General features: G+C 38.5%; 2 protein-coding genes across 3 annotated transcripts in view; both read left to right on the top strand.

Annotated features, from left to right (window-relative positions):
• PDHX (pyruvate dehydrogenase complex component X) overlaps positions 1 to 6,345 on the top strand; it is a 40,134-nt gene extending 33,789 nt beyond the window's left edge. For both annotated transcript variants that reach the window (XM_050335850.1, XM_050335851.1), the window contains exons 10-11: positions 1,735 to 1,799; positions 3,776 to 6,345. In XM_050335850.1, coding sequence (XP_050191807.1) covers positions 1,735 to 1,799; positions 3,776 to 4,040 — 330 coding nt within the window. In that variant the 3' untranslated portion in view covers positions 4,041 to 6,345. The remainder of the gene's footprint in view (positions 1 to 1,734; positions 1,800 to 3,775) is intronic.
• Positions 6,346 to 14,353: 8,008 nt separating this feature from the next.
• CD44 (CD44 molecule (Indian blood group)) overlaps positions 14,354 to 18,551 on the top strand; it is a 97,082-nt gene continuing 92,884 nt past the window's right edge. The window contains exon 1 of the mRNA XM_050336550.1: positions 14,354 to 14,407. The gene's annotated coding sequence lies outside the window, so the exon portion shown is untranslated. The remainder of the gene's footprint in view (positions 14,408 to 18,551) is intronic.

The following is an 18,551-nucleotide window of genomic DNA, read 5'->3' as shown; positions in this document are numbered from 1 at the left end:
TGAGGATGTCATCCTATGGATAACATTAAACTCCTCAGACTAATGAGCAGTATTTTGCCTAGACCAGCTGCCAGTTAGAGTGATCTGTGGCCATTGTTGCCAGACAGAGGAGTATTTTGTGGCAGGCAAAAGTACAATAAATGATGAAGTGGCCCAACACAAGCCTTTGTTGTCACGTAATGAGTGCTAATCAAAGGCTTACAGCATCTGAGGAATGCAATGGGCATAAAACTGCTGCAAGGGCATAAAACTGTCCCCAAACTAGACACCAATGCACTGTGTAAATTCTTGCCAAAAACTACAGAAATCTTATTAGTAGTCTGCGTGTAGCAGAAAAAGGTGTGTCATGCCACAAAACATGCATAATTGGATGGTTTTAACATTTTTCTAGTCCATATTGCTTACTTTATGTTGGATGTGTTGTAAAAACAATTCCTGTCACTAATACAATAGCCAACAGAGGACAATCAGCTGAGATTGTTCTGGGATTAGTGATAGAATGTCGAGAAGAAAAGCGTTATAAGAAGTAAAGTATGTCATGCTTTCCTTATCATCCCCAATACCTGTAATGCTGTGCAGTGTTGAAAACCTCTCCTATCATAAATCACAGTGTCTTGTAGTTCTCATGATGGAAATGCAATCTTGCATCATGTTTAATATGACCATGATAAAAGTGAGCATTATCCTTCCGTTTTAAATGGAATATGTGTAAAGTAGTCACACTGCTCACTATAAAAGACACTGGGTTACACAGATTGCAAGTGTCCACACTAACACAATTCTGCTTTTCACTTCTTCACTGAATTAGTGAAATAAATATGTAGCTGGCATGCACATGGGGGAGGCACAAACTAAAACTGCGGCTGCTTCTCTGTCAATCTCCCTGTAGTTTGGCAGGCACTTACTTTGTGTAATTGCTTATGTGTGTCCTCTTCTGCTGCATGGTAATTTTAACTTCTTTCCAGGTCATGTACATCTTTGAACCATATTTTCATCATTCAAATAATGCAATTGCACAAATGCATTATGCTTATATTGACCCTGTTGTGTGAATGTTGTTCCCATGGCTATTGTCTTCTGGTTCACTAATTTTTCAGAGATGAGTAAAAACCTAAAATATAAAGCAATGTGTCCTTGTAACTTGGACACCTTTATTATCAATTTAAAAGTTTTGTAAAACTGGTATTATCTTAGAACTTCTTAGGCTGTATTGGAACATTTCTTCTGTTGTATTTAGAAGTCTCACAAATTAAATGGAGATCACAGAAATGGTGGTCTTAAAGGCACCCTTCAAAAGGTAGTTGAATGCTTAGCTGGAAGAAATACATTCTTTCATTGTGGTAGAAAGGTCTGAAATGGTATGTGTCAGTTTCTTTAAACAAACCTGTTAAGAGGAATACTGTGAATTTGTCTCATCGGTATTTTGCAGGATAATCTAAAAACACTAGAGAGAATGGTGGTTCCATTTTGAAAATTGGAGCAACGTTGGTAAGATAGGAGAACAGTTTTTATTGAACAGCCAGTACTGCTGAGAAAATAAGTTTTGTATGCTAGTCTCTTTGCTGTAATATTATAGATAGAACAATTTTGCTGAGGTTCTTCACTAAATCCAAAAAGATGAGTTTTTAAAGTCTATATGGTACTTAAAATGTCTTACTGAAGTAAAAATAATTTGTCTTTTACAACACACTATTTTTTTTTCTCTGCCTCTTTTTCTTCTTTCACTTTCCCTAGGCTCTAGCAAAGAAGGCTAGAGATGGAAAACTGTTACCGGAAGAGTACCAGGGAGGATCTTTTAGGTAAAACTCTCTAGCAGCATTTAATACATGCAGCATGGATTCAGAACTGTTTTATCCTCTCTATTCCATTATGTTTTAGTGCATTGCTTTTAAAGTCTTGCTCCATTTAGGATGAAACTTCATTTGATGATTCTGAGGGCCAAACTTATGCTGTCTTGTATCAGGGTGAAGCAATTATTGTGATTCAGGTTAAATTCATTTGTACTTGGCACTGATGAGGCCACAACTTGAGTGCTGTGTTAAATTTTGGCCACTTCCCCCAACAAAGACACTGGGGTGCTAGAGCAAGTCCAGAGAAGGGCAAGAGAGCCAAGAAAGGTCCGAAACACAAGTCTTGCAAGGAGCAGCTGAGGAAGCTGGCGTTTTTCAGCCTGCAGAAAGGGAGGCTCAGGGGAACCTTACTCTCTACAATCACCTGACAGGAGGTTGGAGTGGGGTGACGGGGTCAGTCTCTTCTCCACGTAATAAGTAACAGGAGAAGAGGAAATGGCCTCAAGTTGTGACAGAAGCAGTTTTTGCTGGATATTAGGAAAAATTTCTTCATAGAATGGATTATCAAGCATTGGAAGAGGCTGCTTAGGGAAGTGGTTGAGAGACCGTCCTTCTAAGTGTTCAAAAAGCATGTCCATATGGCACTTTGGGACATGTGGTGGTGGTGCTAGTTGATGGTTGGATTTGATGATCCTAAAAGTCTTTTCCAACTTGATTTGGTGATTCTGTGATTCCAGAAGTGGATGCAGTACTCCAGGTGGGGTCTCACCAGAGCAGAGGGGCAGAATTACTTCCCTTGACCTGCTGGTCCCACTGCTTTTGATGCAGCCCAGGATACAGTTTGCTCCTGAGCTGCGAGCATGCACTGCTGCCTCGTGACCAGCTTTTCATTCACCAGCACTCCCAAGTCCATCTCTGCAGGGCTCCTCTTGATCAGTTCCCTCCACAGCCTGTATTGATATCAGGGATTACTCTGACTCAGGTGCAGCACTTTGCACTTGGCATTGTTGAACCTTATGATATTTCCATGAGCCCAGTTCTGAGCTTGAGCAGGTCCCTCTGAATGACATCCCATCCCTCAGGTTTGTCAACTGCACCACTCAGATTGGTGTCATCTTCAGATTTGCTGAGGGTGCACTCTATCCTACCATCTGTGTCAATGATGAAGACATTACACAGCACTGGTCCCAGTACAGACCCATGAGGGTCACAAGTTTTCACACACAGGTTGCCAGAGAGATGGTAGCTGCCCCATCCTAGAAACATTCAAGGTCAGGTTGGAGGCAGACTCTGAGCAACTTGATCTAGTTGAGGATGCTCTTTGCAGGGGAAGGTGGACTAGGTGACTTTTAAATGTCCCTTTGAACCCAAAATATTCTATGATTCTTTACAGTTTAATTGTTTTTCCACTCTTTGCCATAATTATAACCCAAAGGAGGAAACGGTGTGTCAGCTTTCTCAACTGACATTCTGTCACAAAAGAGTCCAAGCCTTTCCTAATATACCATTTCACAGTTGGTGACACAGGCAGAAATGTTCACGGGGGAACGGCATAATGATACTTTCCTGTGCCTGAGTGATACCTAGATGTCCAAATTGTGTCACTTGGTGGATGTCAGCAGCCACTGTGACTTCAAGTTGGGAGATTCAGTCTAGAAGACATTTGGCTTGGAACAGGGATAAGCAAAGTGTATTTAAAGTCATCGCTTTGCTGGCCTACTTTCTGCCTTTAGTGTGTACTGTGCAAGAATATATTGCTGTAAAGAAATGGGACTTTTAAAAAGGTGCATTATTTGTAATTGCAAAAATCCCAAACTCTTGAGAGTCTAAATGTGCTCAGCTGAAAACATTTCAGATCTACTTTTAACTTAATGGGTTTTGCCTTAGAAGAGGTTTAGATCATAGTACTCATTGAATATAAATTATTTCTTCTAGGCAATATGCAATTTCTGATGTTACTGATAATTCTTTTCTCTTTCATTCAGTATCTCCAATCTGGGCATGTTTGGCATCAGTGGTTTCACTGCAGTCATAAACCCTCCTCAGGCCTGCATCCTAGCTGTGGGCCGAGCAAGACCAGAACTCAGGATTGTGGAAGATGAAGAAGGGAATGAGAAACTTGAACAGCATCAACGCATGACAGTGACTCTTTCAAGTGATGGTCGAGTGGTGGATGATGAACTGGCTTCAAAGTTTCTGGAGACCTTGAAAGCCAACATAGAGAATCCAATACGACTTGCCTTATGTTGAACTTGGTGAAGATTGCTTCCTATTTTGACAGCATAGATAACTATTATATACTTAGGGTTGTTCTTCTGCATAGAGGAGTAAATAGCTGGAGATGGACAGTTAAAAATAATTAAATTATGAATTAATGTGAAACACTTAAGTTTCACGCTTTTAGTCTTCTGTAATGACCAGGTTTTGTACTATAAAGCTAAAAGACTTTAAAGTTAACTTACTACATTTCTTTAAACTTTTAGTACCAGTGGCACATGTTTGCATAGGAAAGTCAGTCTCATCTGTAAAGAAAAACTCAATAAAACTTTATGGAATTTAAAAGGGAATAATAGAATAATTTGGGTTGGAAGAGACTTTTAAAGGTCATCTAGTCCAGCTCCCCTGCAATGAGCAGGGACATCTTCAGAGCCCTGTCCAACTGACCGTGAATGTTTCCAGGGATGGGACATCTACCACTTCTCTTGGCAGCCTGTGTTTTGCCACCCTCATTGCAAAAATCTTCTTCCTTGTATCTAGTTTGAGTCTACCCTTTTTCAGTTTAAAACCATTACCCCATGTCCTATTTTAACAGGTCCTGCTAAAAAGTTTGTTCCCAGCTTTCTTAGAAGCCCCCTCTAAGTATTGAAAGAAATGCAAGTTAATTGTGCCAGAGGTGTTCTTGTGGAGGTCCCAGTATGAAAGGTCAAATTTTGCACAGTGAATATTTGCTGATTAATGCTGTTCTTTGCATGGTTTGAATATAGATAAAAGTAGAAAGTGTTTCTGTCATCAGTGTATATTGAATTGTAACTTGGAGGCTCAAGTGCAGTGGCCTGAAGTTTAAATTAACAGAAGTGGATTGGTATTTTTATTGTATGTAAATATGGAACCACATATTGTATGTATTTGTTATAAAATAATTGTGTTTACAGGACCTCATGAGAATATAAATTGTCAGTAGAATTATGGGAGTGTGTCTGATTCTGGTTTGTGCAAGTACTTTTTTTAATGATTTGTAGGACCTAATTATGGCAGCAGCTCAACAACTAAAAAGCTAATTGCAAGACAAAACCTTTAGTTAATACTGTGTTGAGAGTTTTTGATAAATGAGCTTGCTTCTTTAGCTTGTTCTGATACTGTAAATGTCATAGATTATTAATCTGACAGTAGGGAGAGATTTTGATTACCAGATCTAGTTTACTGTGCAGCAACGCACATATCCATTCTGTATTTCCAGGATTTAATCACTGATAAACTATATTAAAGATTGGATGCTAAGGATTAATTTGCAATTTGAAATGGTTAACTGTTAATTTTTCCCAAGCTTTTTGTCAATCCCATATTACTTTGGGGAAGAAAACCCAATTTTTATGTTTTCCTTACTGTACAATAAGCTCTCATTATTCGCATAACTAAATCTGCTCTGCCCTAGGGATTTTGGAGACAAATTTAAAAGCTGATGTACTGTTCTTCGTTTTTGTACGTGGTGCTCTAGCGGTGCCGTGTGCTCCCCAGCATTGTATGTTCTGCTCCCACAGTCAAGGGCTGTGTGGCTGATGTTTGCAGCTGGAGTTTTGTGTGTGTGTGTTCACACAGCGGGAGTCAGTGTTTTACTTCTCCTTTTGGAGCCACTGGAAGGCGCTGTTGTATGTGAGTATGCCGTGTGTGTCCTGTCTCATTTGTGCGGGTGCTCAGCCAGCCATTGTGCTTTCCCTGTAGACAATGCAGCCTCTTCTGCAGGTTAAATAAACCTTTGTAACTTTTGCACTGGGCAGATCTCAGGAGGGCTAATACAGGCTTGAATTCCAATTTCTTTACACCTGCTTTCTTGCCAGCATTGTCAGTTGAAATGGACATGACTCATCAGTCATCAGCCTGTGAAGGAAATGTATGGAATTCAGACATGTGATAACAGTCAGGTCTCGTTAATTCAGAGTACTGTTTGATAACATCTTCCATTTAAACATAAGTAAGACAACATGTAGATTAAAATAAAACGTTCAGTATCTTCTTGATGATTTGGGGTAAAATGTCCTGGAAAGGGAATCATATGTGGTGGTTATGCTTACTTTTGAACAAAATTTGCCTCAAAGTAAAAATTTCACAGATTAAAAATATAGCTTTTCATGTTTTATTCTTTCAAATGTCTCCTCTCAGCCTGTTCCAAGATAGGAATACAATGAAGACGTCTACTTTCTTGAGTAATTTAGAAAAAAACCTAAAGAGTATACTAATATCTGCTGGAAATGTGTGCCTTTAGGATACTTACTATCTTTATATCATTTTCCTTTGCAGGACACATGATTAGAAAAAAATAAAGGGTAGCTATTTTGGACTTTGTCATTGCCTACAAATCTTGAACTGTGTGTCACACTTTAATCCCTAATTACACTGTCAGAATATTTGACTTTTGGGGATTTTTTTTTTCCTGCAATGTATGCCTTATGAAATAAAATTTCTATAATTTATCTTCCTGCTTGATACTGTATCCTGCACTCCAGGATACAGTTGGCCCTTTTGGCTGCCAGGACACACTGCTGACTCGTATTCCATGATGTTCTGTTCCATTTGTCCTTAAAATGTTGCATGCATAGAGTGGAGATTCCTCTTAAGTCAGTATGGCAACTGCGTCTGTAAGAGAGTAAACAAAAAAATAATCCCATCAGCTGAAAGCACCTTTCAGCATGTTCTTAGTGAAGTGTAAGTTTTAAACTTATAACCTCTGGGGATTAATTTCTTCGTAGTCCTGCTTGAGTAAAGCAGGAGGATGTTCATGGTAGCCTGCTAGAGATGTGTAAAAACATGCTAATCTGTAAGTGTTCCAGGAAACACAGAAACCTAGGATTTGGGTGGAATCACGTGTGTTGATTAAACTGGGGTGAAAATCAGTTACTGGAAGCTTGACTGGCTACATCGCATGGTTACTTTACAAAATCTGCCTAACGTTGTGTCAGTGTAAAACCATCACTGTTTGCTTGAATTCAGTTTGCACTCCTTCCCTTTTACGTCAATTTTGCTTGACCTTGAAGTATCAGAGTAGATAATTATTCAGATACAATAACCATATTGTTCTTCCCTCGCTCCACAATAATGGTCCTACCTGGCAAGTTAAACATTTGTGTCATTGTGAGAAATAACTAGCTGGAAAATGACAGACTTTTCTGTTTGTTCAGTACCTGTAGTAAGGAAAATGATTCATGCTATGTTAATGAATACCACTTTTTATCTCCTTAAAAGATTAGAGATCAAGAGGAGATTCTCTTTTATAACTTGGAAGTTTCTCTCACGTGGGCTAGACCTAAACAGGAAGAAAGGGCAGCTGGGAACATTTTTATTTCTGTTCACTGTTGTATGAAAAATATGCTGAATTGTTAGAGCAGCAGGTCTCCTCTCCTACAGTTTTGTGATTTTTGTGTTGTCTATGTAGCATTCATTACCACACGCTGTTCACTTCACTTGGCAGGGGATCCAAACAACTGAACCTTGCAGGATACTCTCCATTGACCTAGTGATCAATTAATTCCTGTTTCAGCTGCCTATCTTAAGAAAATAGCTGTGTTTCATTTTGCAACTCTGATTCACTTTTAATTTCTTCTCTGCCAAATAAATTATAAGCTTAAATATCCGTGGAGGGTGTGTGCTTGTGCAGATGCTCATACTTGCTGTGTCATGTCCCAGTCTCCATAAGCAACGTGCACTGACTTTTTCTAGGTTTCAGCAGACAGTAGTACTCTGTTTCCTCTTCCTTGCATGGAGAATAGGAACTGTAGCAGGTCCTTTGGTTGATCAGGCAAGGAACTCTTCTTACACTCTTCTAAAGTTTGAGAATTCTGGTGTACGGTGTAAATTTCAACCAAATATTCTGAGTGCAATATTACTTACTTCCTCATTCTAGAATTCTAGGCAAGGATTCTAGAGCATCTTTACTGTTCACTTTACTTTCAAATGAAAGTAACATTAATTTCTTCTCCTCCCCCCCCCCCCCCCCGAATATTTAGAGAGACAAGTAATGTACGGAGTTATTTTGGAGTCAATTGAGAAGTTAATTGGTTGCGCCTACAGAAATTTATTAGATGTTATCTTGCATTTCCTTTTTGACAAGTATGGAAGAGTTACAGCTTTTTCAGGTAGGTTTGTGGTCTTTCCTCTCCATTCCTATTTTGAACCTAATATAGCTATCGTAGTGTTCAAAGCAGGTGCTGTCTTAAGCTTATAACAAGGGTTAACGATTCTGAGTGGCTCCCAGTCTGGAGCAGAAGAAACATTTTCGGATATTCCAAGTTATCCTAAGTAAAGCTGTAAGGTACCTCCTTGGCTGCTATTCATATATATTTGTATGCTATCTGACAGGCTTCAGCTACTCTGACAGCTGCAGGTGGAGGCTAAAAAGAGAGGGTCTAGGCCCTCTTATTGAAATGGGTAATACGAATAAAGGAGAAAAAATGTGATAATTGAAATTGAGCGGTTGGGACTATCTCAAATATTATTCACATGGTTTAAATATTAGGTGTGATCTGAGCTGAGAGAGAGGCATTTTAGCCAAAGGCTACATTTGGGCAGTTGCAGGAAGACATCTTTAATTTTGAAGAGAGTCCCTATTGTGCAGGGTAGAAAAGACAAAGTTAAAAGAAAGTAGTCTTTTTCATCTGTACTTTGTATAAGCATTATATCTATTTTATTGGTTATCCAGGAATGCCTGGATTTCTTTAAGCCTTAAAGTATAAGCATGACCTCTGTCCTTGTAATTGGGTTAGGCAAACTCTGAAGGAAATAATACTTCAAAATTTTATGATTCTGTGATGCGTTTAAGGAAGGGGATTTTACTTCTTGGACCTTCTTTTAAAGGAGGTGCATGCTTTGCATGTGTGTGCCCCTGTATAACCTCTGCATGTGTGGGGATGGACTGGTAAAGAGGGCCAGCTGCTGTTTCAGCCACATCTGTTAAAGCCTTTCAGATTCGGGCTACAGGAGGAACAGAGGCAGGCTTCTGAATTCCCCTGCTGAGACTTAAACATTTCTGCTTTAATGTGTGTGTGCCAATGTGTGTGTGTACAACACTGGGGGAGGCCTAAGAGAAACCTGCCCTGATTACATTTGAAGAAAGTAATTGCAACATTGCATCTGTTGCTCAAACACAAGTGATGAGACAGGTGCAATGATGGCTAGGAGCAAATACTCTTGGCTAAGAGAAAGACCCTGAAGGATCTATGAAGCAATCTTTGTGTGAGAACACAGCCTCCCCTTATATGTGCCTCATCACGGTATTTTGGGGACTCTGGTGGTAGAAAGAGTTCTGTGAAAATAATTTGTCCAGTGTGCTTGGAGAGGTTTTAAACATTTATTTTTGTTAAGTAATAAAAAATCAATTAAGCAAGTAAAAGATGCAATTGTTGCAGAGTACTTTACTAAACTTGTTGATAAGTCTAACAGTCCAGAAAGGGATATTCTAGAAAATATATAGTATTAGGACTGATTTAGGCATAGGTTAAGCCATTCTTTTTCTCTGCACTTTCCTCAGTCTGAGTCTAGTTTAATTTTAAAGCTGTTTTATGCGGTGATTGTCCACTTGTGGATGTGCACTATATCCAGCTCGATAGTGTGGGTGTGTGTATACCATTTATATCAAACTAGTCATAGATGGTAATTGCCAATTTACTTTCCATTTCAGAATTAACTAGACAGACATCAGTGCCACAGGAAATGCCATCTTTAAAACAACAACAACAAACAAGACAAAAATCCAACCAGAAAAACAAAACCCCCTACTGAGTAGCCATAATGCTTGCTCCACTGAGACATCAGTTTGTCTAACTAGTGACAGAAAGCAAGAGAGATTAGGACATGAAAACAGTAACTCTGTTGAGAACTCAGTGACAAAAGAACCCTAGATTCTTGCATACTTAAAGACTGTGGGGATGGGGACTGTTTGTTTTGGGGTTTTTTCAGTTTTCAGATTAATTAAACACAGAAAAATGTGAGTTTGTATTGTTAAGTGACAATTTTTTTCCCATAGCAACCACAAGTTCTAATTAAAAACTCTACAATGTGTTCTTTTGACTCTGGAAGTAATAGAGGTTTCTTCTGAAGTTTTTGTGGTACTAAAAATAAATGTTTTAATGTGGTTTGCCATTATTTTTGTGGTCTTTTAGAATACTTGGCTGGAGTTTCATAAGTGAAGAGCATATTAAACAATTATAGATTGCAATTTCATTTGCAAGAGGTAGGCCACTGCTAGGTAAGTTTTCAGGAGTAGGTGCCCATGTCACCAATGGTAGGAAATGTAAAGAGGGCCTTTTTGTAGGCTCTAAACCAAGTGAGAACAACAAGTAATTTTCTTTTACTCAATTTTCCTTTTTTTTTTCCACTTAAAATTAGTTTCAGTGTCCTGAAAAAATTAGTGGCCTAAATTACCACAAGATTTATAAATACACTGATGTTCTCACAAAATTGTGGATTATATCTATATGTAAAAATGTTTTCATGAGAATTCCTATGAACGTTTCAAAGATATTCAGTTGCACAAGTTTTGTTTTAGATGTAGATTTATAAAAATAATAAAGTGTATGCATAAAGATTATTTTAGTACTGACGACAACTTTTAAAATAAGAGATTATTTATGTGTCAGTTGTTTAAATAATTTGAAGAATTTCTTGTCTGGCACTGCTTAATCAGTTTTTCCGACAATCCCAGAAAGCCTTGACTCACCTCATCATGAGTTGCTAGGAACTTAAGTTATCTCTGACATCCTTATACAAACAGACTGTTTTACAGTGAAAGCATATTTGGACTTGAAAGTAAACTTCAACTTTTTTTGAAGCCTGTGAGGAATAAACTTTCTCAGAAAGAGTTAAAATTTTTATGAATTTCTGTCTATCCTTTACTTAGTAACTGTTTTCTTGCTAAGATGCAAATAGAATACTGAGTTCTGAAATGAAAATAGAAAATACAGAATACAGAAAATAGTCTTAAATTAAAATAGTGCTCAGGCTGTCCACAGAAGTTTCTCTCTGGCCACAGAGAGAAACTGAAAAGATTAGGATAGCAGCTCTAAGTACATCTTAAAAAGCTACCTTTGGCTTCCAGTGATACTGTGAAATGTCAGTGAAACAGTCCTTTGTGTTCACGTGTCTGAGGTCTCCTGGCGCTCAGTCTCATGTCTTTCAAGTCATCAAATTGTGAGAGGACAAAGAAAACAACTGACTACACAGCAGAAAGCTGAAGCATCTTTCAAAAAATTACCAGCAGTCCCAGATCACAGGGGAGGTCCCAGTTGACTGGAAGTGAGCAAAAGTGTTACCCATCTACAAGAAAGGCTGGAAGGAGGATTCAGTGAACTACAGGCCTGTCTGCCTGACCTCGATGCTGAGGAAGGTTGTGGAGCAGCTCATCCTGACTGGGATCACGTGGCACATGCAAGACAACCAGGGGATCAGGCCCGGCCAGCATTGTGTTTGTGAAAGGCAGGTCCTGCTTGACTGACCTGATCTCCTTTTGTGAAAAGGCAACCAGCTTAGTGGATGAGGGAAAAGCTGTGGATATTGTCTACATGCACTTCAGTAAAACCTTTGACATTGTTTCCTACAGCATTCTCATGAAGAAACTGATAGTCCGTGGCTTGGATGGGTGTTTGCTGAGTAAAAAGTTGGTTGGATGGCTGGGCCCAGAGAGTGGTGATGAATGGAGTTACATCCATGCTGTCAAGCAACAGGACAAGCTGCCCAGGGCAGTGTTTGAATCACCAGGTATTAAAAGACATGTAGATGTGGCACTTAGGGACATGGTTTATTGCTGTACTTGGCAGTGGTTGGTGTACAGTTGGACTTCATGATCTTAAGGATCTTTTCCAACCTAAGCAACTCTATGATCTAGTTCAGCTACTTGGGGACATTATATAAAGATTCTAGAGATTAAAGGTGAGAGAAATTTTACCAGGTGATCAGATTTATATTTTCCTTGTGATGATTTCAGCACTGTCCCTGTACTATATCTTAAATTATAACAATTTCTCCACCATCATGAATGTGAAGGCTGGGTATTCCTGGCGTTGAGCTTATTCTGACTGTGATTGAGATGATCTAGAGGCACTTGGTTCATGTTTGCTGGATGCAAGTCTTGAGAACTGAGCCGGTTTGTGAATCTTATACATAAGTCAAAAAACCCCACAGCCCTGCTACCTCCTTTTCTTTGAGCTCGGGTTGCTATCCTTTCTCAGTTGTTAGGTCATGTTCCCACTGGTTTTGAATAATCCTTGCTGGTGCTGTTTCTCCTTGAAGCTATCTTCTCTGCTTACCAGTACTCTGACAGAAACTGGTTGATATTTATCTTCCCTTTTTTATCAGCAACAGTAGTAAAGCAGCAGCTATAAGTAAAAATCCATTATTATTTCCTGTATACATGTGTGTGACTGTTGTAGTCATTTGCCTAGCCAGAAAAAACTCTTTGAATGGTTTGTTTTGAGCTAACTACTGAAAGTCTGTGAAGCAAGAGGAAGTATTAAGATTACTTTATTTCCTCCTTTGTAAACTGTTCTTGTAATCCAGCAGGATTTACCACTCCTTCAAAAGAATTTCTTTGTCCATCTGTAAACTGGTTTAATTCTTCAATATTCACTAAACCAGGACTCATTAATAACATAATAGGTTTTACATTTTAGAGCAGAGTACCTGTGACTGTTGCCAAATCACTGTATTAGAGTCTGTTCACTGAGAGATGTATCAAACACAACATTGTTGAATTATAAACCAACATGGTTTATAATTTTCTTTTACGGTTTTATTTTTTTTACCCCTGAAGTCCCATGTTGGAATTTACATCTGGGTTTAAAAAAAAAAAAAAAAAAAAAAAAAAAAACCTAAAAGAATAAAGGGCAATAGCTTCTCTTCAGAAGTGGCAGCTAGAGATTAGGTGGGATATCCAGAGGTGTCTAAAATAACACTGAAGCTTGCATTTAAACAAACATCACAGGTAAGCATGGAGAGAAACCACTGTTAGGTTTTTGACATGCTGTCTCTTGTTTCCCTAAAGAATGAACTTGAATGATTTTTTTTTTTTTTTAATGAATGTTTGTTTTTTTGACAGGACCTTTGTACTTTCACTGCAAAAGGCAAGAAATCATCTTGCAAGCTACTCTCAAACTGTGAAACAAAGCATTTGCTGGAGAACAACTTGATTTTATTATCTTTCTGGTAGGTTTCAGATCATATATAGCAGTGAACTGAACTTCAGTGAAATAGAAAGAGAAAGAAAGAGTTTAGTCTTTACTTTTGATTGAAACTGATCCAATCTTCAGCATCAGCTACTGTTATCTATAATTTGGAGATTTGGATCATGAAGCAAAGAGGGGGAAAGTTCTGTCTGGTAAGTCCTGGCACAAAACTAGATGTATACAGATGACTGTTGAGTTTTAAGTTTAGGTGCCCAGGAAACTCCAAACTTCAAACATAGTACCACTCCAGATTTCCAAGGACTGCCTGCTAACCACGTGCTTACCAAGTGATTTAGTGAGGCATGTAAAGAAGATACAGAAATTTTTGAAAATCGGGAACTGAAAAATACATAACTGCTACTAAAACTGGGTAAGGTGCGTGGAACCAATAAATTAGAAGTGTGCTCTGTTTTCATATTGAACACATCCAGCCAACAGGACAATTGGACTTCTTTATTGAGTATTTAGAGTAAAAATATAAATTAGAATTAAATAGCACTTCTCAGTATAAGTGTGTTACATAGTAAATTAATATGAAATACAGCTATTTCTTCTGTAGGCATTCTTTGATTTTTTTAAATGAAAAAGCCCTCAACCTAGATATAAACAAAACCAAAAAATCTACTATAAGTATACAGACCTTTTCCAGTATACATCACTTTCCAAAACCAAAGAATAATGAGGTAGACATCTTCTAAATACCTTACATGTACACACTAAAACATTTCTTTAGTGAATAGTAGGCTGACACTACAGCAGGAAAACAGTAGGGGAAAAAAGCAAGAGATGCATGTACATGTTGGTGGTGATTACAGCACACCAGCTTTGTTGTCTTAAACCAAGAACATAATCAAACCAATGCCTTTGATCTTAAACACCAAGGCAAATGAATAGCTATAAAAGACCATACATTGGATTTTCCCCGGTACCGTTCCAGCTGATTATTTGGAATAAGAATTAACAATTAATTAACATTATTGTAATTCAAAGTAATGTAATTAAGTCTGTAATTTGGTGTGATTTTTAGAACAGATGAGAATGCAACTCCTGTTGTGTTCCAAGGAAGATAAACTGTCTGGAGGGAGGAGTTCATGCTAGCAGGTGAGATAGGAGGTTACAGAAGGAGACCACGCTAAGAGGGTTATGGAATTTCCAAGAAGAGGTACCTATGCCAGAGATTAGAGGTTAGAGGTGGGTATAAAAAATGGAGATGCAGGTCAACTGGCTGGCACTGTAGGAAGCAAGGCAGGTCTGCTTAACAGAGGCAGAAGTTGTTTGCTGTAATGTCGTTTGCTGTTTGCTTGTGTATTCACCATGAGAACACTGTACTTCAAAGATTTTCTGCCTTTCCAGCCAGACAACATCCTGTATGGCAGATTCTTTTATGAAATTACTATTGCTATTGCTCTTTAGCTGGAGGAAAATATAATCTGGATTTTACACAGAAGACAATATTTTCAGAATTATTAGCATAGGGTGGGTACTTGAGAAAAAAAAAAGTGTTTCTCTGTAATAGCTAAGTACATGTTATTGCATGTCATCCCTAAGGTAGCCTGATCAAACTCCAGTGGGGGTATCAGTCATTCTTTTTGGTACTTTGGAAACTGTTGTAACTTTCCAGGTTGCATTTCAACAGTGTATTGTTTATCATTAATCTGCCAGAATTTTAAGCGTGTGTGCCCTTGTATTTTGATGTTAAAATATTTTGTAGCACCTATTTCACAAAGCAAGTTCAGTTTAATTTACTATGAAGTAAGCTCTGTTTTCTGGAGTGCATCAAGGAGTATGGAAAACTGTCTAAGGATGCCTACACTAGGGAAAGAAAACAGAATGACGTAGGAGGAGGAGAGATGCTGATGCCAAAGACTGTCTAAAAAAAAACCCAGATACTAATTTATTACCTTGTAACAGCTGGAGTCATGCAGAACAGGATGGTTGGAAAATGAGAGTCATTTGCAATTAAGTGTGGGCATAGATATTAGATACATCATTCATAAATTTTCAAGTTTCAGTGTGGAGAGAAAGAAACAGGAATCAAAGACTGTAATACAACTGTCCCCTAGATTTGGAAAAAACTTGCTTCTTCTTGTGACCTGAATTTTCCACAGACCTTTTATTTTATCTCCAGCACATAATAGAATAAAACATTTGCTCTCCTGAAACTTTAAGAAAGTCAGGATTTCCATCCTTGACATTTAGATCCCCTGCCAAACCACCAAAGTAACTGTTATCCTTAAAACAGAAGATAAACTCCTCTGGCAGTGAGTAAGCTAAAGAAAAAACAGCAGTGTATTAGAGAGCGGGTAAACACTACTATATCTTCTTCAGAAAAGTTCCATTGTGCTTCATAAATAATATGTCTCATCTCTGCTGTTTACTACAGTCTTACTGCATCTCACTGAATAATTATTTACATTTTGTTTTAAGAAAGAAAAGTGCTGTCATTGCTCTTTTCTCAGCAGCAGAATAGGCCAACGTGTTTGGTGGTGTGCTAGCAATTTCCAGTTTCTAACAACACAAATGCACTATGACCTACAAACACCAAGCTCTTCTCTGCAGTTTTCATAGACTCCAGAAAGAACAGAAGCTTGCTTTGCTGTGCCTGCTGGGTAAACAGATGGTGGTCAACCACAGCATTGTGACTGTTGACTGCAACTAAAACAAGGCAAGAGCTATCAACTCAATCTTCTACACAGGGGTCATTGAAATCAGGGGTAGAAAAGTCAGAATAAGGGACACACTTCTGCGGAAAGCAACTGGAGAATGGTTCTTTTATAGTCAACTTTTATTTGTATGAAATTAGTCACAAGGCCTCTGTTTGCAGATTGCTTTGCTGAATCTACCTGTCATACCTGTTGCTGATCTTTGCAGTTCCAGCAAGCCTTGTGTACCCAGCGTTTTATTTTTCAGACTGCCTCATCTTCTTTTCCCGTATCTCTTTCCTTGAGGCAGTTTTCTGCTTTTATTCTGTTTTGGCATCTATAAGCATTTTGCTGGATGGATCTTAGGGTTCTGTGATGACACAGTACCTCCAAAGGAACCATGGTAAATCATAAATGCAGTAGTGCTGAAGACCTTAGAGGGCTCTATCAAGAGACATTACCCTTATAAATTTGTCCAGAAAAGAACTCTTAAGGAAACCTACCTTTTCAGAGTGCTTAAATGAGATTTCTGAGGGTGTACACTTCCTTGGAACAGCCTCAGTTTGACTTAAGAAGTCAGTACAGAGAAAAGATGTAGAAAATAATCCTGCTGGGCATGTTACTTGAAGTTAAGTCCTCACCTGGAGAAATAGCTCCAGAATTATGCATGTTAAATAAAAAAATCTTTATGAAGCTTCTCAGACTGAAAAAAGCCATTTGTTAAGAAAAATAAATTACAGGCATCAGACTTTGGCTGTAGTCAGCTTGTCTCCTGTAAGGTCTGTTGGATGTATATTAGAGCCTTGTTTCTGGCTCTGTCTTCTCTCCTGGATGGACTCTGTACCTGGATGGACACCTTGGATGGACTCTGTACCTGGTCCATCACTTGCCTTGTCTGGGAGTGTCATTAAACCCTGCTAAAAGCAGAATCTGGCTCTGCCCACCAGTTCCTGTGAGACTGCTCCAGCCTTTGCTGCTCCCAATAATGAATCACTTTTTGGTGCAGCTTTTGAAAACCTCAATGCACTGTAACTTCCACATGCAATCTCCCTTGATGCACCTTTACCAAAATCAAAAAAGTGTTCCCAATTCCAGATTGTCCTCTGTTAGTTGCAGTATTTTCTTAATATTTTTCCTGGTAGAATGTCAGCCTTGCAGATCATCTTTTACAGAGCCTTTCAAAATTACAGTTGGATTCATTTCTTATATGGTCTTTTAATAGATGGAAAGTTTAGTCTCAGAGATCCATTTATAATGTACCAATCTTTTCACTTAAAAAATGAGGGGGTTTAGTTTTACCCAAATTGCCTATGTATACTTAGTGTACTAGAACAAGTTTAATTTTATCTTAGCATTAGACCTCTTTTCTAAAAGCCAGAGGTACAACCAACTCAGGATGCTGTTACTTTCTGCCTTGCTAGGTTTTAGATTCAAAAAGGTCATTTGAGAAATATTAGGCCACACAGAAGTGGCCTAAGAAAGAAGAAATACACTGAGTTGCCAAGTGCACTGTCCCTGTAAAAAGGCAAAATAAATCCAAATTCATTTTTAGGAGTTCATCCTTTTCCTGGACAGCTATTACTTCTTCAAGAACAAGGACAGAAGTGTGGGATGGGTTATGATGCAAAAAGATCTTCCTCAAGTTGTGCCCATAACTGCTGAGTATCAGTCTTTAATGTTGTCTTGACTTACAGTAGCACTATTCAGAAACAACCAAAACATCAGGCTGCTATTGGCATCATTCTCCTACTGAGTCCAAAACACAGAACTGAAGCAGCCACTAAAATAAAATTAATTCTATCCCAGCAAAACCCAGGATTTTTCTCCCTTTGTAAGGACTGTTTCCACAGTTGACATCTTTTTCAGAAATCTGCTGTAGTGATCTAATATCACAAGTGTGCTTTGGAAAAAATATTTCTAATAATGCATCTACTTTACAGTCCTTATTGTTTTCTTTGCCATCTTTATTTGTCAGGGTGAATTTAGTCTACAATAGGATAATTTTTTTTTTGATGCATTATTATCCAACACTTCAGTCAGAATGGTGTTTTTCCTTGATTGATTTTCTGTTATTAGGGCACATTTTTATAAAGCAAAATATTTCAAGGTGTCTTTTTAATTACCGATTTTCAAATATAAATGTGAATGTGTCAAAGTCCCAAAGTTCAGGCCTATACTCTCCTTCTCTTGAGCCCATTGGTAGGTCCAAGGCAAACAAGTTTTTTCAACTTGCTGTGGATGCAGCTGCCTTCAAGTTAGCCACAGTAACCCTACAGCATCTTCAGGTGTTTTCCTATCTAGTTGATCATACAAGTCTGTGGTTATTGGTTTATGCTCTCTCCTATACCTTCTCTTCTGACACCTGTCTTTGTTTCCTTACAACTGGGCCTGTTTGCAGAACTGCAAAACTCTTCTCATTCAAGTCACTGTTTTTCTAATTCTGACCTGCAGGAAATGGTCACAGCCTTCCACTGTGTTGCAGCTCAGCCGGGGTACCAGTTAAAAGCCTGATGCAAAGATCTGCCTGCTGGTCTGCAGGCAGCTCTACAGACTCATCAAAACCCGTGGGTGACCTTCACCTACGTGATTCTAGACCAGTATTCTGTCTAGTTTCTTCTGTGGCTCCCAGTCTTTGAGCGTAGGTGTAAATTAGGTTATCTTTGCAGAGCCTTTTCTGAGTACAAAAATATTCA

The sequence above is a fragment of the Myiozetetes cayanensis genome, unplaced genomic scaffold (genome assembly GCF_022539395.1).
Source record: "Myiozetetes cayanensis isolate MyiCay16 unplaced genomic scaffold, myiCay2020 scf6-25, whole genome shotgun sequence".
NCBI lineage: Eukaryota > Metazoa > Chordata > Aves > Passeriformes > Tyrannidae > Myiozetetes > Myiozetetes cayanensis.
The sequence above is the reverse complement of the archived record's forward strand: the minus strand, read 5'-3'. Positions and strand labels throughout refer to the sequence as shown.